This window comes from Phaseolus vulgaris, chromosome 5 (assembly GCF_051622355.1).
Source record: "Phaseolus vulgaris cultivar YP4 chromosome 5, ASM5162235v1, whole genome shotgun sequence".
Lineage (NCBI taxonomy): Eukaryota > Viridiplantae > Streptophyta > Magnoliopsida > Fabales > Fabaceae > Phaseolus > Phaseolus vulgaris.
The window spans coordinates 28,548,471-28,557,071 of NC_143502.1; the positions used below are offsets into that span (position 1 = coordinate 28,548,471).

Below are 8,601 nucleotides of genomic sequence, written 5' to 3' on the forward strand. Positions count from 1 at the left end.
AAAACCCCTTTAAAACGTCTAAAGCATTTAAAACGTCTTAAAGCGCATTCAAAACGTATAAAAACGTTCAACGCGTTTAAAACGTTTAAAGCATTTAAAGTGCTTTAAAGCGTTCTAAACGTAAACTAAATTAATGCGTACCTTAGCAAACTTTTAGGAAAACATTGATGTTTCAGTGCTTACTGCCACGTGTTCTTCTGACTTGATTACTATTCTACGTGGAGAGCCTCACAGCGTCGTAACCCAACTTAGGGACATTCTATCGTGCAAGTCCTCCTTCTCGGAGTGCATCTGGCGCAAGGGGTGACTTTCTGGGTGCCAACTCATGCGTCCCAACCTCTAGTTACTCGCCCTGGGAGTGTATCTACCTTTCTCTCGTACCATGCACGTGGTTCTCCCCTAGGCGTGGCCCTCTCATGAGTCGTATCTATCCCAGGGGTCTCCCAGCGGTGGCGTGGGTAGTTCACGAGTCAGGTTACCCCCTACTGGTACTAGAACTATGACCTTGAAGCCACCTTTCTCTTCTCTTTATTACTGTTCTGAGGCACTGAGGCCTCTCGCGGTGTCGCCCCCTCCATGGTCTTTCCTACCCATGGGTATCGTGGGGTGACACCGTCGATGCCTTAACCTGGCGACGCCTCATCTTGGCGACGACTTATCTTGGCGTCGCCTCATCTTGGCGACGCCTACCCCTGACGACGCCTTCGCCTTGGCGATGCCTGCACCTGGTGACGCCTCATCCTGGCAACGCCTTAAGCGGTCAACCTGTTGACTTTCTTCCCTTGGGCCCCCTTGAGGGGTCCCATCATACGTTTGACTTTGACTTTGACTTTGGTCAACGCCCGGGGACGGGACGGTACATTTTATTTAATTTACATGCAATCTTTATTCAAAACAATGTCAATATATTATGAATTAAACTTTTGTGCATATTTCAATATTTAGTGAATGTTACACATTAAAATTTTAAGAGAACTATTTTTTGTGAGTTCAATATCTATCTTTTGAGACAAATTATTATTTACTCAATACACTTACCGAAATAAGTCAACAAGGGTATTTGGTATATCCAAATCCGTTTAAAAAAGACCGTAAAGAATAAAGCTTTTGCAAAATGCAAAAGCTAATCTCCTTCAAAAAAAATGTGTACTTGTCAAAATATTCTCCAAAAAGTAGAACTTAATTATCAGCATAGTTTTGCATTTACAACTCTCCAAAATTGAATTGTCATTCACTTATAATCAACCCTAAACCCTAATAATATTCTTCTAGACTATTGTAGTTTTAGAGAATTCCGTTTAGCTTTGCCTTCATTTTATTTTTCTGATATGCATCTTTGATATAATCAACCGGACTCTATTTGGCTTTGCTTTCATTTTATTTTCTCATCTTTGACATAATATGCCAAACTGTAATTATCTATAGGGAGTATGTTATCCTTTTCTTAGCTTATAAGTTAGTATTGATCAATTTCGTTACGAGTGCTCGTGGAAAAATGTATATTTAAGATAAAAATGTGTATATCGATTGAAATAAAAAATTAATGAAAAAACATTATTCCAACTTGTATAATATTTTTATTTCGTAAACTTCTATGATTAGCAGCCACACTTCTATGATTAGCAGCCATACTTCTATGATTAGCAGCCATACGAACGCAGTATCGATAATCTAATAAGGTGAATATCACTTGTCATGAAAATAACAGGCCAATAAAGTATATTCAAATATCGTTTGATCACTTTTATTTCCATTAGTAGTTTAATCTTAGTTAGTGTAGAAGGTAAAATGTCAATATCAAAGAACGAAGAAACAACGTTAATCAATCAAAATTCTCAATGAATAAGATTCTCGAAAACAAAGCTTAAATAGGTCCAACTGGTGTGTAAAATTTTTGTTTGAAAATAGACAAAACTTATTTAAGATAACTTCCAAAGGAGTTCTTCAATTTCATATTACAACTAACTATTTGTTTTAATTTTTGAACGAACCTCCCAAAATTTCATAAAATTTCATAAATAATCCTTGCATTTTATATTCGTTTAAGACGTTTATTTTTTTAATTATTTTAAAATCATTATCCTGACATTGATTTATATTATACTAATAAATTAAAAGTGTTTAAAAAAATAAAGTGTATAAGGAAGAGTTGCAAAAAAAAGGAAGGGATGCTATGTAATTTCACGAAAATTACTGTAATTTAATCATTTAGGCTTTGATTTAACATCTAAATATCTATTTTTACATAAAAGAAAATTATAAACAACACAAACAGTAATTTTATGAAATTGATTTATATGAATATGATAGTATTACACTACAAAAAAATCATTAAATAAAAATCAATTTTAGAGACCAAAATAATTACCATTTGATTAAATTAGAGACCATTTATAATTAACAAAATATCTAAAGTAGACAAAACTTATATCTAAAATAGTTTATAAAATGGTTTCTAGATTGATATCTAAAGTAGTTTCTATTATTAATAAAAATTTATAAAATGGTTTCCAGATTAGTATCTAACTATTAACTACTAAGATTTTAGCTACTTATTACTTTATATTCTAAATTAGTGTCTATTGTAGTATTTTAGAAACTACTTTAAAATCTAAAATATTAGTCACTAAAACTTAAGTAGCTAATATTTAGATACAAATTTATAAATTATTTTATAAATCTTTATTAATCATAAAAATCACTTTTCAATTTCTAAATTAATATCTAATTTAGTTAATATAATAACTAATTATTTTTGTCCTTTAATTTAGTTATTATTTAATAATTTTTTGATAGTGTTATGATTATATTGGTAATTAAATCGTTTTGAATGCTTCTATTTTTGTCTTTCCTTGTAATATTTGATCAATTCTTTCTTACAAACATTTAATTATGTTCTGGAATTTTAGAACTAATAAATTGAATACACAACTTTAAACTAATTAGATAAATTTAATGTTATTATGAGTGAATAGTTTTACAGGAAAAATGGTTAACCTGTGACCTAATATAAATATGCTGCCAAATGTGAAGGTGTTTCATCAATAAATCATACGAAGCACTTTGTAAGAAGCAAAACATGTCCCTTCCATCTTCAACTCTTGCATCTGAACTTAGGCGACCTTGCGTGAGTTATGCTCCAAACATATGGGGAGACACTTTCCTTCAGTATGCTGCTCAATCCAAGGTATTATTTCTATTCTATATATATATATATATATATGTATTTACTTTTTTTTATGTAGAAAGTTGAAAATGAAAATTCTGTCTTTGAATATCCACTACAAGAAAATTATGAAATAAAAATAATTTTTTTAAAAACTAAAATAATTAGTTGCAATAGTAACTAAATTAAAGACCATTTTAGAAACTAAATAAAAAATTGGTTTCTAAATTAGTTTCTATTATTGTTAAATAGTTTCTAAATTGGTATTTAATTAGCCACCAAGGTTTTAACTACCAATTATTTAGTTTTTAAATTTGGTCTCTAAAACCTGGGTTGCTAATTAAATACCAATTTAGAAACTATTTAACAATAATAAAAACTAATTTAAAAACCAATTTTTTATTTAGTTTATAGAATGGTCTCTATACTAATTATTTTGGTTTCTAAAAATTAGTTTCTATTTCATGATTTTCTAGTAGATTGTTGTAACTAATTATTTTGGTTTCTAAAAATTAGTTTCTATTTCATGATTTTCTAGTAGATTGTTGTAGCTCTTCAGGATGATGGATAAATATTGTGGTAAAAAGGAAATACAAATACTCTGCCAATGAAAGTTTTTTTTCTTCAAAAAATGTTATATAAAACTCTGCCAAAATCACAGTAGTTACAGATGTAATTTTTTTTATTCAGGTAAATGTAAATTCATTACTTCATTAAATTATCTACAACGGTTTATTTGCAGGAAACCGATGACAAGGTAAAGCAGCAAGCAGAAAAACTAAAAGAGGAGGTGAAATCAATATTTCAATCATCAATGAATCAAAACATCGTACAAAAATTAAACTTCATTGACTCAGTCCAACGTTTAGGCGTGTCATATCACTTTCAACAAGAAATTAATCAAGAGTTGGAACAAATTTACAACACTTACACAAAAAATACCTCTATCAATGAAGATGGTGATTATCACTTTTTTGCTCTACTCTTTCGTTTGTTAAGGCAACAAGGTTATGGAATTTCATCAGGTACGTAGATGTAGAACCTTGTCTTTGATGTTTAAGAAAAAAAAATATATTCTATATACACCTACAGCGTTATCCTATAAAATAGGTTTTGTTTCTTATATATGTTCAAATAATTGAACAGATGTGTTTCACAAATTTAAAAATGGCCAAGGAAACTTCAATGAAACACTTGCCAACGATGTTCAAGGCTTGTGTAGTTTGTATGAAGCTTCACATCTAAGAATTCCTGGAGATGATGTGTTGGAAGAAGCATGTGACTTCTCAAATACTAAACTTAAGTCCTTGGCAAAACAACTAAGTCCATCTCTTGTTGCACAAATCAATCATTGCTTAAGGCGACCTCTTAACAAGAGTGTACCTTGGTTTGAGACAAAACATTACATGACTCTCTTTGAACAAGATCCTTCCCATAACGAAACTATATTGATATTTGCAAAAGTAGAATTCAACCTTCTTCAAAAGTTGCATAAAAAAGAAATAGGTCGTATCACTGAGTAAGTCTTCTACCTTTAAATTTCTTTCTCTAGCTACTGTCCATCTCAGAATTTTAGAATATATAGAATAAAGTATACTTAAATTGTTGAGGTGTAATTTCTTTTAATAGGTGGAAGAAAAATTCAAACTATGTGACTCGGGTCCCTTACGCAAGAGATAGGTCGGTTGAGAGCTATCTTTGGTCATTGGCAATATCCTACAAGCCTGAATACAGCAATGCAAGAACGTTTGTGGGAAAATTGATCCAATGTATCAGTCTTCTAGATGATACATATGATGCTTATGGCACATTTGAAGAACTTGAAGTCTTCACAAAAGCAATTCAGAGGTTGATGTGTTTCACAAATTATAGCTTATATATTTCAGTGTGAAAATGACTTTTAAATTGACATGTACTGTGTGTGGTGTGTGTGTGTGTGTATATATATATATATATATATATATATATATATATATATTATCTCACATTCAGATTTCCAAGAAAAACTCCTTCCTTTTAATTTCAGATGGGATATTAGCCACATTCGATCTCTTCCTCAGGGTATGAAAGTAGTATTTGAAACAGTTCTACAACTGTGTGAAGAAATAGAGTTGCTGACAAGAGAGAATGGAAAATCAAGTTTTGTGGTGCCACGTTTTAAACAAGCCGTATGATTATTCTAATTTAAGTTTTTGAAGATTTGAATGCTTTATTATATTCAGTTTATCTTATCGGATTATTAGTTATTTTACTTGCAGGTTTTTAACTTAACAAAAGGCTACATGGTTGAAGCAAAATGGTGTCATGAGGATTACATTCCAACATATGATGAGTATAAAGCAAATGGAGTCTTAACTTCTTGTTACCCTTGTATGATAACTTCGTTTATTAGCCTGATAGAAGTTGCAACAGAAAGTGTGGTGGATTGGATTTTCAGTGATCCAAGTATCCTTGCAGCTGCATCAGTTATTGGGAGAGTAATGGATGACATGGCCTCACACAAGGTATTAATTGACTTCTCATTGAAATTGAGCATTTGTCTCGGCTAGAGTTATTTATTCATCGACAGTTTTCAAGTTCCTGCAAAATTTAACAATAGGATTTTCTCTAATGAATAGTTTGAGCAAGAAAGAGTACATGTTGCATCAGCTGTGGAATGTTGCATGAAGCAATATAGCATTTCACAAGCAGAGGCTTATAACTTGATTCACAAGGATGTTGAAGATTGTTGGAAGGTTATACATGAAGAATATATGAAGTCAAGTAATATTCCAAAGTGTGTGCTGGATTGTATAGTTAATTTGGCAGGTATGTCTGAGGTTTCTTATGAAAATTATAAGGATAAATATACTAATGGAGAATGGCTAAAAGATTGTGTTTCTTCATTGCTTGTGGATCCCGTGTCCATCGATCAGGAGAAGTTATCTGCCATATAAATGAGTGGAGCATGTCTTATTATAGAGTATCACTACATATACTATTAGAAAATAAAGTAATATGAAAGAAGGGAATAAATTGTTATGAAAATCAACTCATCCTACGTCAAATGTCGTGTCATAGTGCTTTCACTTGTTTAATTATCAATGTAATGAGGTGTAATTGTTTTAAATTTGTACTTGTTCCATTTTTCTATGCCAGCTCTTTAGTTTGTTTATGAATTTGTTAAAATAATTTACCACTCAATCTAATCTAATACTACTTAGCTATGTTAATATCCAGATTTAAATAACACCATTTGTGAAGGTTTTCTTTTTAATGGTTTATCCTCTCTCTTAGCTCTTCCTCTCACCTCTTCATCCACTTTCCTTACTCACATGATTGTCCACTTGCTAGTTTAACATTAAATCAAAAACTGTGGCATACTCACTCTGTCAGTCAGAGCAGTCCTTGTCAGACAGTCATTTTATGTTAGAGTAGTGATAATTTGACACCCAATGCTCCAAATTACATTCACTTTATGTCTAATATTTTACAAAAATACCCCTATCACATAAGTAATTTAAAGGTGTAATTTGGAGCAAAGGAAAAAATGGGATGTGATTTTTCTTTATGTTATTGTTCTGTTGTAAATAACTAAATTGGTTAGATCTAAGTAACTATAGTACCCTGTAAAAAGCAATCAGTCCTTCCTCTCAAACCATATCAATAATATATTTTTTTCATATTTCTCTTTATTCTCTTAAAGCCATATCAAAACAAACAAAGCGTTTAAAATTAATCATATTCATTACCTAAGGAAGGGAGAAGGAACTGATGAAATGAAATTGAGAAACCGAGGAGAATGAGAGAAGAGACCAAGAGAGCACCAACAAGGTAATAAAATGGCGACGTTTCTGGTGGCTACTCTGTACATTGCGGTTATTGGAAGTGAGCATTGTCATCTTCGATAAAAAAACCCGGCTATATTTCAAACTGGTAGATAAAGTATTTGAAATCCAGAATATGATAAACATACAGCCAATACCTTCTCGTTTGAACAAATCACGAACAGGCACTGATGGAGACCCATTTTTTTTTACCAACATTAGAATTAACAAGTTCTGTACCAAATCAACGACAGAATCACTCAAAACAAAATTATCAGCAATTTAATGTGAAAATCAAACAGAAATCAATCATAAAAAACGAAACCGTAACGAACATCTATTTAAAAACACTAATCCATTGGTTTAAATGTGAGAGATACACATGGATTAAAATAAAATCAAAACGAAACTAAAATCAAATCAAATCAAATCGAAAAAAAAAAAACCCTACCTAATTGTAAGAACAAGTGATACAGCAGACCAGATTCAAGTACATGCGTTTGAGATCATTGATAATAAATGCGAGTCACAAAGCACGAGATAGAGTAGAGAGCATATAAGGTTATGAGAAAAGCTTACGAGATAGTCAATCACGTATCAATGACCACAAAATGAACTGTAGACTGAGAGACTGAGGAAGAAGAACCATTGAAGAAGAAGAACGAGAGTTTTCTTAAAATTTGATAAAATTTTATTAAAATATTAAAAGGTTTATCTTTTAATTTTTTTCAAAAAAACATATAAGAAAAACTTTTAAAATTCTGCAACTTTTCTGAATTCTATCAATATATAAACTTAAATAAATAAATAAAAAATGAAGTGAAATTGGCAATAATTTTGTAATTATTTTTTTCTCGCATCAATTTTTTCGTTTACGAAATTATTGGATTAAGGTGCAATTCCCAAAATTATTATAGGTTTTTGATGCAGTTTGCATGATTGACAAAAGTTATAAACGCTTTCATATGCACTTTGTATAAGGAGAAAGGATATTAACATTTGTATATAATTTTTTATGTCACGGATTCATATATAAATATATATATAATAAAGAATAAATTTATAATTAAATAATATAAAAAATATTAAAATAATAATATTAAGAATTGTGATATAGATCAATAGAATATAAGTTGTATATATCATTATTTTTTAGTGAAATTTGATTAAACAATTTATAGGGCCACGTGCATTGAATGAAAAGAATTTAACCTTCAAATTTGTTTTTGCTCATTCTTTACTGCACCTTACACTTATTATATAATGCCTTAAGATCAATTATGGAGCCCATGTGAATGACCATATTTGTTTATTTTTATTTTTATTGAATTCTTTACAGCACCTTACATATTATATTATGCCATGCAATGCAATTTGTATTCTTTTATAGAAAACTTATATGACCAAACATAAAATTAATTCCATGATGCAATCGTTCAATTTTCTAATTGAGTTCAAATGAGGAGTTTGATGAAAAGGTTTTTCCGCCACCGATATTGCTTTCGAAATCCGAAAACATAATTGCTGTACCGTCCAGGTAGTCGGAAGTGATGACGTGGCAGCAAGCTATTATGTAGGCGTGTTAAGCAGGGCTCATGGCTGGCAGAAGGGAAGGAAGTCGGGGGCTCG

At 30.9% G+C, this 8,601-nt stretch overlaps 1 protein-coding gene and 1 long non-coding RNA gene across 3 annotated transcripts; one reads left to right on the plus strand and one right to left on the minus strand.

Moving 5' to 3' along the window:
* The first annotated feature begins 3,046 nt into the window (after positions 1–3,046).
* On the plus strand, positions 3,047–6,275 carry LOC137834462 (putative terpene synthase 2). Of its 2 annotated transcripts, none has more exons than XM_090301947.1 (7): positions 3,047–3,187; positions 3,909–4,191; positions 4,313–4,685; positions 4,796–5,014; positions 5,193–5,334; positions 5,410–5,670; positions 5,785–6,275. In XM_090301947.1, the coding sequence occupies exons 1-7, from the start codon at positions 3,080–3,082 to the stop codon at positions 6,100–6,102; spliced, it is 1,704 nt and encodes a 567-aa protein (XP_090158073.1). In that variant the 5' UTR covers positions 3,047–3,079; the 3' UTR covers positions 6,103–6,275. The 2 variants fall into 2 exon arrangements, with proteins under 2 accessions (XP_090158073.1, XP_068498609.2); XM_068642508.2 differs by having other exon boundaries at positions 5,425–5,670.
* Positions 5,617–7,629, minus strand: LOC150027553 (uncharacterized). The gene is made up of 4 exons (XR_016520730.1): positions 7,552–7,629; positions 7,131–7,206; positions 6,898–7,011; positions 5,617–5,746 (listed from the first exon to the last, which is right to left on the minus strand). It is a non-coding gene; the product is annotated as an uncharacterized LOC150027553 (long non-coding RNA).
* Between the last annotated feature and the right edge of the window lie 972 nt (positions 7,630–8,601).

Bases quoted from the DNA above. Each gene is read 5' to 3' on its own strand.
- LOC137834462 (XM_090301947.1), top strand. From the start codon at position 3,080: ATGTCCCTTCCATCTTCAACTCTTGCATCTGAACTTAGGCGACCTTGC. The intron at 4,686-4,795 runs GTAAGTCTTCTA...TTCTTTTAATAG, and splicing joins GAAATAGGTCGTATCACTGA to GTGGAAGAAAAATTCAAACT. The intron at 5,015-5,192 runs GTTGATGTGTTT...TTTTAATTTCAG, and splicing joins TTCACAAAAGCAATTCAGAG to ATGGGATATTAGCCACATTC.